Below are 19,657 nucleotides of genomic sequence, written 5' to 3'. Positions count from 1 at the left end.
GGCACGCATACACACAGGAGCATACACAAACAGGAACACACACACACACCATACACACCCATACACAGGCATATACACTTCTACACACATGAATATATCCAATAAGCACAAGCACATACACTGCAAATGCATGTGCATACCTGGACACTTATGCCTGGACACACACATGCATATATGAACACACGGGCACACACCCAAGACAGGTTAGGGCAATGTCTTCATAACTTTAAGCGCCTATGCATCCAGCTAAAGGCCTTGCCAGCCAAGGGCTGATGCAGGGGTACACACTCTCACCTGCTTGCCCAGCTCTGACCCTGTCAGGAAGTCATCCACAGATGTACCCCTCCTCTTGACCTCGGGGGAGGCATAGCCATCCTCCTCGTCTGAGTTGGCATATTGCCCAGCACTGCTTCGCTCTAGAAAGAGGCTCCTTTTCTCTAACTTGGAAAGAGAAAGGGACAAAGATGAGCAGGCATATGGGGAAAGGCTGGATGGGGACCCAGGAGCACACACGGCTGTTATCCTCGGCCCAAGTCCTGAGAAGGGCAAGGAGATTCCCAGAGGTACCCTGGAGAGGCCTCACACACACTGAGCCCTGAGGACTCCCTCAGGGTAGACGCATAAAATATGCTGGACTGTGACCCCTTAAGCATGTGGCTCCAGGCTGCTACTGGAGGATGGCTCCCATGAGGTCCAGGTTCCTGGGACCAGCTATTCCCTTCACCTTTCCTCCTCTTCATGAGACCTGGATCACTCTGAGCTTCCCTCAGTGGGAAACTTCTTCCTCCATCGCTCACCTCACCTGGCTTATTTAGACAGTGACCATGCCATTGAAGCAGGAACCCAGGAAGGATCTCTGACCCATCCTAACAGCTACTGGACTCTTCTGGATCTGCTCTGAGGATGCCCTGGGATCCTCTGTTCCTCAGCCATAAGTACCATCCAGTGATTCCAACACAGCTCCAGCCTCACTAAGCCTCAGCGCAGAGATCCCAAGCTCACAAGTTTATAAGTATCAGAAGCCGCTGTTTACAAATCAGATTTCACAGACAGGCTGACCCTCTGGTTTCCTAAAGGGTTCTGGGGCCCTGGGGTCAGGGTAGCCCTGTGCCCTCGTGGGGATACACGGGACTGAACTTATGTTAGAAACATCCTCCCAGGTCCCTGCAACTCCAGTGCTGACCCTTGGCCCTGTATCCTTGCTCTCCTGACCTGGGCCCTGAGAGGAGGGTGCCCCAGCCTTGGCAGACATTTCCAGGGGTCACCATCCTGGCAAGGCCCACAGAACAACCCGACACCAAGAGGGTCCTGCCAGTAGGTCCTGCTGCCTCCTTGGTGGAGAAACTCTAACTTGCCCCAAATATCTGGGAGAAATGGGAAGGTCCTGGGCCAGTTCAGTCCTGGGTCCTACTCCCCCAGTAGTGGGGAAGGGGTACCCTATAGGTGACTTAGTAGGTGCATTATCATTGTCCAAACCTCACCCAATCTCCACAGTCACAATAGCCCCTCCCCAGCAATATACACACATATACTCAGGCAATGTATATGTATATGAAAGTTGCAATGAAAGAACAGGCCCTGTCCAGTTCAGGACAACAGTCCTAGGCTGAGGTCTAGAGTGCTCTCTGGTAGATCTGTCTCTACCTGCCGGGCACAGGGACAGGTCATACCCCCCCACCAAGAGCACGGGGTCCAACCTACTAGGAAGACCCAACTTACCCTGCTGGTTTCAGCCACCCTCTGTGCAGCCTCACGGGCCATGGCCTTGGCAACGGTGGTGGACACAGGGGCTCCTTGTGGCTGAGGGAGGATCCGGCTGGGTGAGGGTGACCTTCTGCCTGGGCCAGCGCTGTGCATGCCAGGTGGTTCCAACATGTGGCCATGTGCGGGGCCAGGTGGCCGGCTCTGCTCCCAGGACTCGTCCACTTTGACGTGGGGACCCAGGTGTTGGTCTTTGGTATCCAGGTCACTTGCTAATGGCTTTGGTGGGGGAGCAGTCCTCGGGTGGGGGGCTGGAGGCACCAGGAGGTCAGGGGGGATGGCTGCGAGGGCAGAATCCATGGACTCCCCCTGTGCAGACAGGGTGCGCACACTCACGGCCTTGGCCTCCAGGCTCCGCAGCCGGACCAGCTCCACTGCTGTGCCGTCTGCTGTGGGGGCGATGACCTCAGCCACCTGCACACAGAGAAAGCCATGTCACAGGCTGTCAGCATGTGTTGACCCAGCAGTGACCTCTCCTGAAGCCAGACATCTGGCAGAAAAGAGCCAATATCTTGAGCCCAACATCTGGCTCAAGTCATTCATAGAGCTAACAAAACCAAAGAGTCTCTGGGAGTCCAGGACCCAGGTAGGTTTTGAGATCAATGAAGCATGGCTTTCTTCTTCCGTCTCTAGACCAGATGCAGGGTTCCACAGGGATCTGAAGGCGATCTTGCTTACTGACACAGCTGTAGGGAGGGGATCAGGGGGTGGCTTCCTGTACCTGTAAAGCCTACAGCCTATAAGAGGTGAATCATGGGAGAAATGACTGGGGCCCTCACACCCAAGTTAGGCAGCCCAATCTGTCACTGGGAGGAAGAGCGGGGTGGCAACAGTTGTAGGGGGTTGAATAGGAATGGGCCTCCCTAGGTGCTTATATCTGAATGCTTAGTCACCAAAGAGTGGCACTATTAGTGGGTGTGGCCTTGCTTGAGGAAGTGTGTCACTAAGCATAGGTTTTGGGGTTTTAGATGCTCAAGCCAGGGCCAATGTCTCTCTCTCTTCCTGTTTCCTTCTGGTCCCGATGTATGATGTAGAACTCTCAGTTACCTCTCCAGCACCATGCCTGTCCGTGTGCCTCCATGTGGGATAATAGACTAAACCTCTGAATGTAAGCAAGCCCAATTAAATGTTTTCCTTTATAAAAGCTGCCGTGGTCATGATGTCTCTGCACAGCAATAAAAGCCCTTTCTAAGACGGCAGTGGGCAGATAAACAGCAGCTTTGCAGAGCCTTCCTCAGGTTAGAGTTTCTGCTCCATGTGCCAGGAAAGGGGTGGCAAGCTAAGATGGTGGGTTCTCCACTTGGGGACACCGGAGACACAGCTATTTCTCAGAGTCCAGGTCTGCTCCCCTGCAAACGCAAGATTGCCTGGGTGGGTCTTAACTTGCTAACACATAGTCTCTGAAAACTGGCAAGCCTGGGAGCCTGATGCTGCTGAATTCAGTGTGGAGTGGAGCAAGGCAGAGGTGAGGGAGGCAGAGAGGACACTGGACCCAGGTGGAACCAAAACAGGATGGGACTTCCTCATTCTCAGATCTGTGGCAGACAGTCCCCAGAGTGAAGGCCCGGCTGGCAGAGACTTGGAGCTGGAAGAGCCTCAGATTCTCCCCTGAGAATCTGCCCCCTCCTCCTTCCCCAAGCCTACCCCTGCACAGTAGAGCCTCGCATCCCATGCTCACCCTCTGCCCTTTGGCATACACTCCATATCCTGTGACATTCGCTCCATTGGACAGCCCAGTGGGAGTCAGCACGGGGGGCTTCCAGGAGACCTGAACAATGGCAGCTGTGGCCCCAGCTTGGACGGTGACATCTTGGGGTGGGGCTGGGGGGCCTGGAAGGAGAGAAGGGACAGATGCTGTCAGAGCATGGTCCTTGGGCTCTGTCACACCTGGAAGAGGAGCCATCCATATGGTTGACAAGGAAGAAGAGAAAGGAACATAGAGCCAAGGATGTAAACAGTAGATTGGAGGTAGTGAAGGCGAGCACTCAGCTCGATGCCCATGGAAGCTGTGCTGCTTCCCAGCCTTGGCATCTATTCATCTGCATCTAGGGGAGGACCTCTCTGTGCCTCTGAGAAGCCTGCCCTTGTGCTCCAATTGAATGGAGCTTCCTCTGCCAAGGGGCTAGGAAGCCAAGTAGCCTGGGATGGCTCCAGAGGAAAGATACCTTTGACACACCCCTCTTCCCTTTTCTTACTCTCTTACTCCTTCTCCTCCTGACTGTTGCCACCCGCCGCCTTCATGCTAATCAAACTCTAGAGACAGCAATGTTTGACCTCAAACCACCCATCAGACTATTCTATGGAACTGGGAAAACTCACATAGAAAAAGCCCAGATACTGCAAGTCTCCAGACTGGTGGCTTCCTTGTGGACTGACATCATGTGAACCATGCTCACTGCATCTCAGAAAAAAAATATGTCCAGAGCCACTAATTCAGGTCATAGGTAAGTACTGGCCAGGTCTTCAAGCCATTTCAGTGTTTGTAAGGTAAAGTCCATCTGCCCTCAGACACCAAGGACAGAACATTTTTTACTCTAGACTTGGGGTGCAGTTTCTCACCTCTTCTTGACTGAGAGTCTGGAGAGCTTCATTTAGGAAGGAATGTACTCATAAGCTCAAGAGGAAGAAGGCCAAACATGTCACAAACCTGGCTAAGGCATCCCAGAGGAGGATAGCACTCACCGGGGAATGTCCACATGCCGGCCACCCTGTGTACTTTGTATGCTATGTATTTTTGACCCTCACCAGAGTCCTAGGACTTCTGTACATCATTTCATACTGATATTATAAATGGTGTCTCCAACATCATTTTGTAAATGAGGAAACTGAGGTTCAGAAAATCTGCTCTGCTGCCTAGGGTTAGAAGCTGGATCCTTCCCTCCATAGCATGTACCTGTGGCACAGGTCTATGTTACTCTACTGAAGCAAAGGTCTCAGAAGCGCAGCCTGGATCAGAGTCCATTTTTCCCCAGTGGCTCATGAGTGACCTTTGTCTAAGGAAGGTGCATTCAGAATGAGCTTCCAAAGCCCTTCTTTGAGTAGTACTCTGACGGTAGCAGTAGGAGTGACAGCTGACTCACCACAGAGACAATGGCAGGTCAACCAAAGGTGGAACGGCATCAAAACAAATCATCCAGAACTCAGTTTCATAAGAGGATATATTTGAACAATGAAGGCAAATAGTGTGAGTTACTTTAGATAAACAAAAGCATGAGGAATTCTAAAGGAAACTTGTCGGGGTTCAAAGGAGACAGCAGGTGGAAACTAGGGCTGCAGAAAAGAAAACCAAAGTGCATTGTAAGTGGCATTTGCATTAGGAAACAGAGAAGGCACTTTCTAAAATTCTCCCAAGAAAGCATTATCTGAACGGAGAGAAGAGAAATGTATTCGGGGCTGTGAAGCGTCATGAGCTGTTTTAGCTTAAAAAAAAAAAATGGTTCTGGAAGTGAGGTTGCCTTCCACTATCTCAGATCCAAGCATGCTTGGCTCAAAATCTCCCTAAAATTCCCCTGAGGATCAGGCTGACCTGGTTCCATAACAGGGAGAGAGAAAAATTGCTCATTGCTAAGGGATTAAAGGCACTGTGCCGTGTGAACAGGTGGAAGATAAACCATTTCCAGCAAAGCTTACTGTTTATCCTACACAATAAAACTGTCTGAGGGGAGGGACAGAGAGAGAGAGAGAGAGAGAGAGAGAGAGAGAGAGAGAGAGAAGCTGGGGGTGGGGCTCAAACACCGAGAAAACTCAACCCAGAAATCTAGCCAGCTGCCTCAGTTTCCCCTGTTGATTTCTGTTGGTTGGATGCCTGCGAGTTCTTGGTTTGACAAACTTACCTTTGTTCTTCCCTCAGTCCGGCTACTCCAGTCACCTAGGCTGGATGCCCTAAGTGTCCAGTTTGGTGATGCGTTTCTACATGTCTGCTTCTCTCTATCTGCCGCCTACATAACAAACTCATTCAAAACTGAAGGTGCTTCCCAGGTCCCCCCTCCTTCCCTTCTACCTTTTCTCTCCCCATCTCCCTTTACCCCCATCCCACCCCATCCCCAAGATCCCATTTTCTCCCCGGAAATTTGGTCTACTTCCCTTAGCCAAGAGGACAACTATATGTTTTTCCTTGGGTTCACCTTCTTACTTAGCTTCTTTAGGTTCACCTCTTGTAGACTCCGTGGTCCTTATTTATGGCTAGAAACCAATTATGAGTGAGTACATCCCATATTCATCTTTTTGGGTCTGGGACACCTCACTCGGGATAGTGTTTTCTATTTCCATCCATTTGCATGCAAAATTCGAGAAGTCATTGTTTTTTACCGCAGCGTAGTACTCTAGCGTGTATATATTCCATACTTTCTTCATCCATTCTTCCATTGAAGGGCATCTAGGTTGTTTCCAGGTTCTGGCTATTACAAATAATACTGCTATGGGAGCACGGAACCACAATTCTTAGTTAAGGGAGCCAGTTTAGGGTGGGCAAGAGACTTGACCCTAGAGGGGCTCCCTAGTGCCCAAGATGAGGTTCCCAGTTAGTTCCTTGGGCAGCTGAGGATTGGGAACCTGAAATGACCCTATCCTAGAGCAATACTGACGAATATCTTGCATATCATCTTAGAATCTTCATCTGGTGATGGATAGAGATAGAGACAGAGACCCACACAGGAGCACTGGACTGAGCTCCCAAGGTCCCAAGGAGGAGCAGAAGGAGGGAGAACATGAGCAAAGAATTCGGGACCCCGAGGCGTGCATCCACCCACTGAGACAGTGGAGCTGATCTACGGGGAGCTCACCAAGGCCAGCTGGACTGTGACCGAAAAAGCATGGGATAAAACCGGACTCTCTGAACATGGCGAACAATGAGGGCTGATGAGACACCAAGGACAATGGCAGGGGGTTTTGATCCTACTTAATGTGCTGGCTTTGTGGGAGCCTAGCCAGTTTGGATGTTCACCTTCCTAGATATGGACGGAGGGGGGAGGACCTAGGACTTACCACAGGGCAGGGAACCCGGACTGCTCTGTGGACTGGAGAGGGAGGGGGGGAGAGGAGTGGGGGGAGGGGGAGAAGGGTGGGAGGAGGGGGAGAAGGGTGGGAGGAGGGGGAGAAGGGTGGGAGGAGGGGAAGGGAAATGGGACGCTGGGAGGAGGTGGAAACTTGTTTTTTGTTTATGTTTTTTTTCTTCTTTTCGCAATAAAAAAAAACTGAAGGTGCAGCTATGGTAACCATTCTACAGCCTGTATAGAACAGGCCATTATAGCATTGCAAAAGCAGAGTCTGTAAAAGCTAAATCAAAAGGGACAAAAGGAATTACATTATCATTTAAGGCAATTTATAGTATGTTGTGTATATGTACATAAAAATCATCTTTAAAAAGTAATACTGTGTGTTATTTCCCCCAAAAAAAGTCAATTGTAAAAAGAAAATAAAGTATTAAAAAATAGTCAACCTGTGCCTGGAAAGCACTGTGGTGGGTGGGGGTGAAGTGGCTGAGGTGGATTTGATCAGAATATGCATGCATATGTTTTTTTTTAAAAAAAATAGTTAAAAGAAAGAAGGAAGAGGTCAGTAACGACAGAAAGAGCAGATAGGACGGGTGCAGAGAGCAAAAATGGAGACTTAAGTCTTATCAATGATGAAATGTAAAACACACATTCCGGGTAAAAAGCAGAGGCTATCACACTATGGCAACTCAAAGATCCCACTGCATGCTACCTATAAAAGACAGGTTTAAAGTATAAGGACTCAGAGAATTTGGAAGTAAATGTTGGGAAATAGGATGTGTAGATTCTAGCTTATGAAACCTAACAACCACATGAACATCAGACAAAACAGACTTAAAGACCACCAGGGCCAGAGAGGATTATTGGTTATGAGAACATGTCATTGAGGAGAGCTCACACTTTCAAATACATATGGAACTGGTAGAGAAAGCCCAAAATACATAAAGCAAAAACCAAAGTGAGAGACAATTATTGTCTGTAACTGATGGGTCAGACGAGCAAAGCCCAGTGAGAACACGGGGCCCTGAGGAAGCTGCTAAGTCATTTGACTGTTGTCAAGGTTCCCCAGGGCTGCTGGAACTACACCAGGAATATTCACCAGGGCAGACAATATCCATACAGCCTTCAACACCTCTGGATTCACACAGGAAACTGTACCCAACCCTGAAGCAAATTGGAAACCAGTAATAGTAGTGTGTTTTCTTTTCTTGACCATGGAATATTTTGACACTAAGCAGTCTATTCATAACCAGGGTTATGAAGATTCTACCTGGAAAATCAGAATATACTTAACAATAGCGAAAAAGAACATGCTGAGAGCTGTGGGTTTGCATGTCTAAATATTTATATTAGAAAACAACGGTTTTCAATTAGTTATCTCAATTTTACCTCAGAAGCATGAGCCAAAACATAAGAGTGAGGCAAAGCCCAAAAAGGAGGACAAAGTGATATAAAGCCACGAAAAATAGAACTCAACCAAGCCAAACACTTCAGCTTTGAATCCATTAGTGAAGTAACAAATGCAGTACAATTCTCATCACTAAAGTGAGGCAGCATAAATTTCGAACAGGGATTCAAGACAGTTAAAAGATAATTTAGCTGGGCATGGTGGCGCACACCTTTAATCCCAGCACTAGAGAAGCAGAGGCAGGTGGATCTCTGAAAGTTCCAGGTCAGCTAGCGTGATAGGGAAATTCCTTGAAATACCACACTTGGCCCATGAGGCCTCAACCCTACACAAAGAGCAACAGGTAACCAAGGAATGCCACAAGTGGGAGAAATAGTCTTCTCCAGGGAAGAGCACGCCGGTTGGTTATCCAGTACCATATAAGTAACATACAGACTGAGCAGGTTGTATTTAGGATGTGTGTGTGTAGGCATACATATATGCCTATATGTGTCTCTCTGCATGTATAACATGTAACATGTAATAGCAATTAATGGGAAATAGAGGTTATGAATTTGAAAAAAAGAGCAGGGAGAGATATATAGGATGGTGTGGAGGGAGGAAAAGAAGGGAGGGATAACATAATTGTATTATAAACTTAAAGAAAAAAATGTAGCTAACCCAAACTGACAAATGAGAAGACACAAAAGCTAAATAACCCTGTGTCTATTAACTACCTTAGGCCTGAAACTTTCAACATTTCTTCACAGAAAACCATTGGTCTGCGTGGCTTTCACTGCATCTATCAAATGTTAAAGAGAGCTAATGGTAATGCCACAAAAAAAAAAAAAAACCTGCACAAGAACCCATGGGAGACAGGATTCTCTAGTCACTGTGTGAACCCAGCAGAGGCCTGGTACCCAAACCAAAACACATTGCAAGAAGACTGTACATGAGCATCCTTCATGCACATAGATGGAAAACTCCCCAATGAGGCTGGAGAGGTGGCTCAGTGATTAAGAGCACCCGCTGCTCTTCCAGAGGACCTGAGTTCAGGTCCCAGCACCACAGCAGGTAGGTTCCAGCTTCCGTGGCTAACTGCATACACGTGGCTCACATACCCATACAAACACACACATGTGTACATGTGCATGTGCTCACACACATACTCATAACTGAAAATAAAATAAATCACTTAAAAATAAGGCTCACCCACCCACAAACACAAAATTGAACCCAAAAAGTATGAAATAACTGAATATTCAAAAGTAGCATCATCACCACATTAACTGAATAAAGAATGATCATAACATGAAAAATGGAGAGATTATCAAGATTGAAAATTTAATTCAATCTTGATAAAAACTCTGGGAACACTGGGGATAGAAAGGAAGTGTCAAACTCTGATGAAGAGCAATGTTCTACCTTTCTTTCTGTGGTTGTGATAAACACTGATGAAAAAGACCAACTTGGATAAGGAACGGGTAGGTTTATTTGGCTTATACTTCTAGGTCTCATCCCATCACTGAGGGACTTCATGGCAGGAACTCAAGCAAGAACTTGATGCAGAAGTCACAGAGCACAGAGGAACACTGATTACTGGCTGGCTCTCTGGCTCATATTCAACTAGCTCTCTTACACAGCTTATAGCTACGCCTAGGGAATGGTACCTCCTGCAGTGGGCTGGGCCATCTTATACCCATTAACAACCAAGACAATCTCCCACACACAAGCCCACAGACCAATGTGATCTAAGCATCTCCTCAAGGCCCTCCTCCCATATGAGTCTAGACTGTGTCAAGTTGACAGTTAAACCTAACTAGAGTTATGTGTAACTAGTTAGGGTTCCTGTGACCAATGGCCAACAATAAACAATTCTACAGTTTTCTTCATCAGAGTCAAAAGCCAGCAACAAGGCAATGGTGGCCAGCAGGAATCATGAGCCAGTGGCGATGCTTTTCTAGATTAGAACTCTGTTGCAATTAAAGGACCCATTGTAATTGCATGGGAAGACACTAGCAGGGACAATCACTTCTCTCACCAAGTTCTCCCTTTACTAGGAATTCATTTCACTCTCAATTCCAGAACATCCCTCCTAGGCAGGCTGCAGAAATAGTCCCACAGTAACAGGGCCAATGGTCACTTCTTTACCTCTTCCCTTAACCAGTGACCTATACATGGGTGTGACCAAGTTTTTATGACGTACTTTGGTTTCTTTCTCATCTTCTTCCTGAGGATGGTCACACTGGGTTGACAGACACCATCCAGCCTTTCTTTTATTCTTCTCTCGGACATACAAACACCCTCGAGTGTATATATGCAAGTGTGTGCCCTGCACTTGTGTGGGCTGCCTCAGCCTTAGACACCTACTAGGATGCACATAGCAGCCACCAATATCGCAAACACTCCAAGACACTGAAGTGACAACTCACTAACGTAAGAGCACAGGGTCCTATCTATACCAGAGACCTCCAGACACCTGATGTGCCCTGTCCCCAAGAGTATTGGAGAGGATGAGAGGGAGCACACATTCTCCAAGTTACAGCCAAGAAGGCAGAGGAGTCAGGTTTGCCCTGTGGTGGCTTCAGTAGACTACTTCATCTTCTGTACCGTTCATCAATATTTATTTATAACCAAAACCAAGAGAAAAGGACAGCAGTAAAAGCATGGGCTCTTCAACTCATGATCCCCCTTGTGTTATTAGAGGAGGTATGAGGGGCAGGGTGTGACTTTCCAGTCCCAGAGGTGGCCCTGTTGCCCTCGTGTCTATTACAGGACAGCCCCTGGCAGATCAAGTGCTAAGGACACATCCTCAGATGCAAAGGACACATCCCCAGATGCTAAGGACACATCCCAGATGCTAAGAACACATCCTAAGATGCTAGGGACACATCCCAGATGCTATCCAAGAGCCAACTCTAAACCCACGAGCAGGTATCCATGCTCTGAACTTCCCATGGGGATCTGAAGGTTTTCAAGGATAACACAGACTCCTAGAGTCACCTCCTCTTGCCCTTCTCTACCCATGCAGGGTGTGCACTGGCATCCTTTCATTATAGAACCCCCCTGAGGATATGGCTCACCTGCAGGCAGTGTGGAGAACTCCACACAGGCCTCCTTTTTCTCCCTCTGCTCCAGGGGCAGCTGCCAGGGCATCTGGTGGGGCTGGGCCAAGACCTTCACCTTGTAAGCCATATTAGGCCTGAGGTTGAAGAACTGGTACTTGTACCTGGTGGCCTTCACGATGTCCAGTTCCTCCTCGTTGAGGAAGATGACGTGGCTGTAGTTGCTGTTGGTAGGCAGCCAGGAGAGCTGAGCAGAGATCTGTGTGATGTTGTCCACACGTAGCTGGGATGGCGCTACGACTACATCCTTGCCCACCAGCAGCGTGCACTGTAGCTCGTCCGAGTTGCCCCGGCTTGTGACGCACTGCACGGAGATGCGGTAGGTGCAAGCGGCTGTGTTAAGTTTTTCTATCAATGCCTTGGTTCTCCTACCCAGAGCAAGGCTCATGCGTGTCTCCTTGTCTACCAGCACATTATAACTGCTCACGGTGCCCCAGCCGGGTGGTACAGCAGGGGGCTCCCAGCCCACGATGACACTTTTGGCAAGCTGTTTGATAAGGGTGATTTTCCTAGGGTAAGGCACAATGTCTTCTCCGATGTCATCGATGCTCATGTCCAGAGTCCCCCCACCATTGTCGGTGACGCCCGAGTCCACTTGAGTTGGGGAGTGAAGATGAAGGATACTCTCATGCTCAAGGCTGATGCCAGAATGATTGAGAAAGTTCTGGTCCTGCTCACTCCCCAGAGTACCAGCCAGCCGTGACTCATTGTCCTGGATAAAATCCACAAAGTTGGAGGGCACCAAGCCCCTCTGCCCATCCAGCAGCTCCCCTGTTGGATATAAGAACAGATATCACTCACCATCCCCCAGGACCCTGGGCCCCACAGCACTGGCACATAGCAAAGCATCTCAGGTAGTCACATGCTTATCCCCTCCATACCCTCTGTCTGCAATAACCCCATCCATCACCAAGTTTGATTTCCTTAGCCAGAGCTATGAGAATCTGAGTGTACATACCAAGCACACGCTGGTAGCAGGGAAGCTGTTCAATAGGGATTAAAAGCTCATGTTGACTGAATGTCCAGCACTGGGAAAACCCCAGCACACAGTTGGTGCTCAGTAAATATCAGGATAAACAAACATGTCAAATCCATGGTTTTGGGAGATGAACAAATATCTATCGTTTTTGATCATATGATCGATCATGTGAATAGGGATCTGGATAAATCACCAGAGCACCTATTATCCACCTGATGTGAGATTAAAAACACGGAATCGGTTGTCAAAGTGTCAGAGATAAGCAGGAGATGTGGGATTCCCCTCTGGATGCTGTGAATACCATTGGTTAATAAAGAAACTGGCTTGGCCTCATAGGGTAGAACAGAGCTAGGTGAGGGAAACTAAACTGAATGCTGGGAAAAAGAAAGCATGGAGCCACTGCCGGATACAGACGTGCTAAAACTTTACTGGTAGGCCACGACCTCATGGTGATGCACAGATTAATGGAGATGGGGTTAAACTAAGATGTAAAATGTAAGAGTTAGCAAATAAGAAGCTAAGCTAATGGGCCAAGCAATGATTTAAATAATATGGTTTCTATGTGATTATTTCAGGAGTCTGGACAGTTGGAAGATGAACAAGGGACCTTATTACAACAATTAGGGTTGTCATTAATTTGTGTGGCATAAGCAAATGCTATACAGGTGACTTTTTGTGGAGGGTGGCCTTTTTTATTCTGGAATTCAGTTGAATTCTGTGTGTGTATGTGTATGTGTGTGTGTGTGTGCGCGAGCGCGCTCTTGGATAAATGGGGCTCACATGGATGCCAGCAGTCAAAGGAGACTATGTAGAAGAGCTAAGGACTCCAGCACACACACACACACACACACACACACACACACACATACACACACACACACACACACACACACACACACACACAAAGACCATTTATCATAGCATACCTTCAAAGAGAGGCCAGGTTGCCTCAGGAGACTGGGGCACCATGACCATTGGATTTTCCCCTACCCAGATCTCCCTGCCTTAGAGGACCTGTGACATGCAAGTCAGCCACCTAATTAGGGTTTGTATTCTGTTCCCAACCTCTACTTAGGGTATAGTCTTGAGGCAGTCAATCCTTGGCACCAAAGACAGTCCGGTGCATGGAAGTAATGATGGTGATGATATTGGTAATAATGATGGAGGTCATAGTGTTGGTGGTGGTGAGGATGGTTGTGGTAGTGGTAATACTGATAATATGGTAGTGATGGTGATATGGTAATATTGCTGACGATGATAATGGTGGTGCTGGCAATGATGAGAATGATACTGGTGGTAATGATGATGGCGGTGATAATAATGGTCATGATGACAATGGTGATTAGGATAGTGGTGATGTTGATGGGGACCATGATGGTGGTGGTACTGGAGATGGAGGTGATAAGGGTATTTATGATGGTGGGGATGATGGGGATGATGATGACAGTATCTAACATTTACTGAGCTATAGTCATGTACAAGGCTACATTACAAGCACTTCCTAGCAGTCAATCCATCTTCCAGACAGAAAAGTGAGAGCTATCGCCGTTCTGCAATGGAAAAGATTGAGCCACAGAGAATAGAAGCAAGTCCCACTATCATACAGACTATCAAAACCTGAGTCTGGAACCCATTTGAATGAGGCCCTTGGAACCTTTTAGTGGGCACAGTGAATGATGGGAAAGTTTCAGGGACTTCAACCAGGTCATCTGGCAGTCCCACTGGGCATGCTGTTGACCCTAAGGTGAGATCTGCTGGGGCTGCACAGCTAGGGAGAGGGTTGTACACTGACTTGGCCTCAGCTTATAATGTCACAGCAGCAATGCAACCTCCTATAAGTGGGCATCCAGAAAGTGAGTCCCGGAGTTCCCATATACTCTGAGAAGCAACACAAGCTCACGCAAGAGAAGACTAGCTCAACAAAGGTCCCTTCCTTTCAGAAGACTAGGACAAGACCAGGCTTTCCCACAGAGCAGAAGGGCCAGGGGATGGACAACTTCCATCTAGAATCAGAAAGCAGGGTCTGGAGAGATGGCTCGATGCTGAAGAGCATGAGCTGCTCATTCAGAGGACCTGGGTTCGATTCCTAGCACCCACACCATGACTCAGAACCACCTGCAACTCTAGTTTCAGGGGATCTGATGTCCTCTTCAGGTCTCCACAGGCACTGAACACATGTGGTGCTCAGACATACATGTAGGCCAAACATCCATACACATAAAATAAGAACAAAATAAAACCAGAAAGCTGACTGTGGGCAGCAGCACCATTGTCAGGCTAAAAGGCAATGAAACTGAGGCCTTCTGGGTAGACAGAGTCCAGGTTATTTCTGCAGATTCTAGTGGTGAGTAGGATGGGAAGGGAGTGTCAGGGTATGAGGCTGGGCCCCTGAGCTAACAAGAGTCTTGAGGCCTCTGAGAATGGGAAAATCACACTCCATGAGGTCACGTGATGGCTGCACCATCAAGGACACAGATGGGAACTTTGGAGAACATAGTGCCCCTTAGTATTCACCAATCCCCTGTCCTCAGAATGCGGAAACTACATGATGGGGAAACCCACAGAGACAGATGACCTGAGCTCATGGGAGCTCATGGACTCTAGACCTACAGCCAGGGAGCCTGCATGAGACCGACCTAGGCCCTCTGCATGTGGATGACAGTGTGTAGTTTGGTCTGTTTGTGGGGCCCCTAGCAGTGAGACCAGAATCTGTCCCTAGTACATAAGCCAGATTTTTGGAACCTATTCCCTATGGTGGGTTGCCTTGCTCAACCTGATGCAAGAGAGAGAAGCTGGTCCTGCCTCAACTTGGTATGCCAGGCATTGTTGACTCCCATGCAAGGCCTTACGCTTTCTGAGGAGTGGATGGTGGGGGGTAGAAAGGAGGTGTATGGAGGGAGCTGGAGGAGATAAGGGAGGGGAAACTGTGGTTGGAATGTAAAACTAAAATTTAAAAAAAAAGGTTTATCTGTATAGAACATGTTCAGAGTCTACAGTCTGATTGTTGTTGGTAGGGATTTTCATTGTGTGTGTTAGAAGCCATCTAGGAAGGAGTCCCAGTGCGCAGGAGGTACCCAGGCTATGTGCAAACACCTCACGATTTTAAAAGGGCCTCAAGCATCCTTGAGGTTGAGTGTCGACCTGTTCCCCATGGATAATGAGAGGTGACAGCAAAGCATCTATCAGAGTCAGTGTCAGACCGCAGCTGCCCAGGAGCTCTGCCAAGATGAACACTCAGGGTTCCCAAGTGCCAGCCAGCTACTGCCATTAACACTTGGAAAGCCAGCTCCACTGTCCTGGCAATCATCACAGAGGGAGACTGGGACCTCTGAGGATAGGGAGCGACAGAACAGAGAGCTAGCAGCCAGGAGCATAAGGGAACCTGGCGCGTCTCCCAGGGTCCGGGCAGGCTGGTCTTCTGCCTGGAACAAGCCAGTGCCCACCCACTGAAGCACATCCACAGACCTTCATAGAATCCATCCTCATCCATGTCTCCATAGACGTAGAGGTACTTTCCCGCCGTGAGAGGCAGCTCGGCTTCCGGGTTCTCATTGGGCCCATCAAAGGGGTTGTAGCTGTGGGAAGAAGCAGTTTGCATGTTAGTGGCCTGGCCATGGTCTGCCAGTATATGGCTCCTTACACCTGTTATATGTCAAATGGCGACACAGCTCACTTAGGGAGATCCTATGTCTCCTCTTCAGCCTCCTCTGGCTGGCTCACACCAATGGTTAAAGTTGATTCTGAAGCCACTGAGAGCTCTTTGAATCTGAGGACATCTTGTCCAGACATCTTGCTCCCATGTGTCTCTTTCACCTGAACTATGCATTTCCAAATTAGTGAGCTACTACGAACAGAGCGAAGGCTGTTGCTTTTGTTTTTTTGTTATTTATTTCTTTATGTGTATGTGTCTGGGTGTGTATATGTGCACATGTGTGTTCAGTATCTGTGGGAGCCAGAAGAGGGCACTGGATCCCTTTGAACTAGAGTTCCAGGTGATTGTGAGCTGCCTTATGTGGTTACTTGGAACTGAACCTGTGTCTGCTGCAAGGGCATTCAGTGCTCTTGACAGCTGAGCAGCCATCTCTCCAGTCCAATTATGTTGTCTCTAAACAAAGATTAGCTAACTGACGTAGAACAGCATTGCACATACTCCTTACCGTTTTCTCCACCTTACTATGTAGGATACTGTATTTCTACCCCACCAAGTCTGCCATTGCCTTTTTAGTTTAAGTATAGTAGCCCACTGTTGAGGTCACCAAACTTTATGGAACTGTTTTTCTAATGTCAGATGTAGACACTGCTTCTACCTTCTGACTAACAATGCATTCAGTGTCCTAGGTAATGTCTTGATAACATATCTTTGAACACTTGTACAAGAAAAGACATTCTAAAAACTGCATTTGCTTGATCAATGGTATGCTCTAATGAAGACTTCTAAGATATGGTGCCTGGGACTTTTGTAGAGGGAAGAATCAGAGGCATCAGTGGAGGAGGTCTCCCCTGTGGCATTCTGTTTGGCACTTGTTGTGTTCCCCATAAAGATCTGCCACAGTCTCAGCTTCTGACCTCTGTGAATGTGGTCTCATTTGCCAAGAAGTTCCTACACGTGTCACCCAGGATATCACACTGACCAGGGTGGACATTGATGCCTGAGACATGGGAACACACCTAGAAGAGGAGGCCATGGGAAGGGGGAGACAGAGCCTAGAGAGATACAGCAGCAAACCAAGAGCCCTGGGGCCACCAGAACCTGAGAAAGATCCAAGACCCTCGGTCAGAGTCTGCCTGGGCCATGGCCATAGGGTACGTTAATTCAGCTGCTGACCTCTGGAGCTGCGAGGGAGCAAGCTCCTGGGAGCTCAGCCTGAGACACAAAATCACGGCAGCTCCGGAGAACAAAGTGTGGTCTCACCCTGTACACTCCCTGCCTCTCACCTGCTTCTTCTGCCCCAGCACTCGGGGTGGAGGTGTGGCGTCACATCCCTACCTGTAGCGGGCGACACACAGGTGCACCTTCCCCGAGCTGCTTTGCTTGGAGTTGTTAGAGTTCCGGTCATTGTCCATCTGTGAGGAGTGATTGTGGTTTACAGTTGGTGATAATAAAGGCTACATGTCACACACTCACTCACACACACACACACACACACACACACACACACACAGTGATACAACACCTTCCCTGGTGACACTCAGGAAATCTGCCTGCAGCCACACTGGGCTTTGCTAGGAAAGTAGCCCAGTCTGTGAAACTCTCATGTAATGGGAATCACCTCCATAGACCTTCGCTGGAATCCTAGCCTGAACATCAGCAGAGACTTGGGTGGCCCCCCACTGCTGTAGCCTAAGACACCAGAATGTCATACCAAGTAGCTTGTGGAAGACAGAGGTGACCACACCTTCTGCTTTCAGAGGGCTCTTGCTGTGGAGGACCCCATTTGTCATCTCCAGGGGCATTCGATAAACCATGGAGATCCACAAGAAAGGAAAAAGTAGGGATCCTCTGGATATGTGTTTTGAAAATCCCCAGCTGTGGGATTCTCCACTGAGGCAATAAGCCAAATCCAGCCAAATTAATGAGACTGGATTTAATCTGAGCAAAGCAAGTCCTGGGTGATTCTCAGGGTAAGAAAATAGGAGAAAAATCACATGGCAAGGCTATGAGCCAGGTCTCAAATATCCTGTCGGTGTCTAGGTTCTCTGGGACTGTGATCTGTGGGCTGGTTTTCTTTTGCTTTATGTTTAAAAACCACTTATGAGTGAGTACATGTGATAATTGTCTTTCTGGGTCTGGGTTACCCTACTCAAAATGATGTTTTCTAGCTCTATCCATTTGCCTGCAAAATTCAAAAGAGATCTAATCTACATGGGAAGGAGAAAAAGACAAGATCTCCTGAGTAAACTGAAAGCATGTGGACCTTGGGAGAGGGTTGAAGGGGAGAAGAGAGGCAGGGAGGGGAGTAGAGAAAAATGCAGAGATTGATAAACATCAATTTTTAAAAAATATCCTGCACGTGTGGTCCTCAGGGGGAGGAGCCACTGCTTGGTGGGCTTTCTCAGGGACAGGGTCTGTGAGAGAGAGAGGTGGGGCTGAAGTAGAGCCTCCACCTAAACACCTCTCATTCCCCTCTTTCACCCTGCAGTCTCAGGGTCTGCAGAACGTAAAGAGACGGCCACCAATCCCTCTACTGCAATAATCCCAGGAGCATGTAGCCTTTCCTCAGAGGCCGTGTGCCTCTGAGATAAGGACACTTGACTCAGTCTCAGATAAGAGGGAGACTGAGTCCCAGTGTCCTAGGAAAAGTTCCCCTCCCATCCCTTCTGTGTGTGGAAGGCAGAGTGGTCCTTCATGATGACGATCAAGCCATGCCGCTCCTTCCTGGGAGCCTTCCAACACCACGCTGTGTGGCTTACACAGAGATTAGTGCTGTTCAAGGGACCAAGGTTACACCTATCCCTACCCCTGCCACCTCCCAGCTCTCCTCAACCAAACACCTGGCTTCTAGGGCATGCAGTGACACCAATGGCCAGCCCTCCTGGCCTCACAGCCCCTCCTTGCCCAATCACAACTCCACACAGTCAGTTCTGCTGTCTGCAGAACCCTCACCAGGACTTGGTTGTCCAGATACTGATGGGGTGCTGTGTCCTCCCACCATATGTATTCCCCCCATAATATCCAGGACCTTGGCCTGTAGACCTACGGCTTACATGGTAGTTCACTAGGGATGGATGTAGAAAATTAATGGAAATGAAGGAGGAAGGCACGGAAGGATGGAGGGGCGGGGCATAGGCATCCTCCCAGACACACTCTGGAGCCGGCTAGGTGGGACTCACCTCGGACTCAAATCTGCATCTTGGGCTGCTGGATCGTAACAGGAAGGAGGGCTTCACACACGGAGGCTCCAGCTTGTCCCCAGACAACAGGATATAGTCCCCAATCACAGAGTAGTGTCCTGTGGGACCCTCGTGACCTGGCCAGGACCCAGGAGTGGATGGGGGAAGGAGACAGGCCATTAGCACAGCATGCTAGCTATTTGCCTTCCCTGAGCTTTCCTCTCTCTGGTGTCTGTGTGAGGGCCACCCATGTCCTAGTCCCCTCACTGCAGCTCTGGACTGGATCATCATGGGTAGCATACAGGCTGACTGTATTGAAGGCTTGGCAGACATATGTAATAGACAGCACGGGACGGCTGTACTGAGGGCTTAGTGGTGATGTGTGATAGGAGACACAGTAAGGCCCAATCGGAGAGGGTGAGTGCATCCTGAGCAGGGGGTCTTTCCCTTCTGTTGGCTTGAAATCGATAGGCTGTGAGGCCCAGTGGTCCCTGAGCCTTTCTGACTGGGATAGGAAAGAACATAGTCTGCCCATAGAGCTGGGCACTGTAATATGGAGAGGCAGAGTCTGGACTTTCTGGGA

The 19,657-nt window shown here is 48.6% G+C and overlaps 1 protein-coding gene across 11 annotated transcripts in view; it reads right to left on the bottom strand.

Moving 5' to 3' along the window:
• Rimbp2 (RIMS binding protein 2) overlaps positions 1-19,657 on the bottom strand; it is a 186,842-nt gene that overhangs the window by 25,315 nt on the left and 141,870 nt on the right. For all 11 annotated transcript variants that reach the window (XM_041648165.1, XM_041648166.1, XM_041648167.1 and 8 more), the window contains exons 7-13: positions 19,075-19,211; positions 17,231-17,307; positions 15,709-15,818; positions 11,223-12,035; positions 3,440-3,591; positions 1,720-2,175; positions 295-441 (exon numbers count right to left, since the gene is read on the bottom strand). In XM_041648165.1, coding sequence (XP_041504099.1) covers positions 295-441; positions 1,720-2,175; positions 3,440-3,591; positions 11,223-12,035; positions 15,709-15,818; positions 17,231-17,307; positions 19,075-19,211 — 1,892 coding nt within the window. The remainder of the gene's footprint in view (positions 1-294; positions 442-1,719; positions 2,176-3,439; positions 3,592-11,222; positions 12,036-15,708; positions 15,819-17,230; positions 17,308-19,074; positions 19,212-19,657) is intronic.

This window comes from Microtus oregoni, unplaced genomic scaffold (assembly GCF_018167655.1).
Source record: "Microtus oregoni isolate MIOR12 unplaced genomic scaffold, Mior012 000003F_ref0000135, whole genome shotgun sequence".
NCBI classification, from domain to species: Eukaryota; Metazoa; Chordata; class Mammalia; order Rodentia; family Cricetidae; genus Microtus; species Microtus oregoni.
Note: the sequence above shows the minus strand (reverse complement) of the source record. Positions and strands in the feature narration are given on the sequence as shown.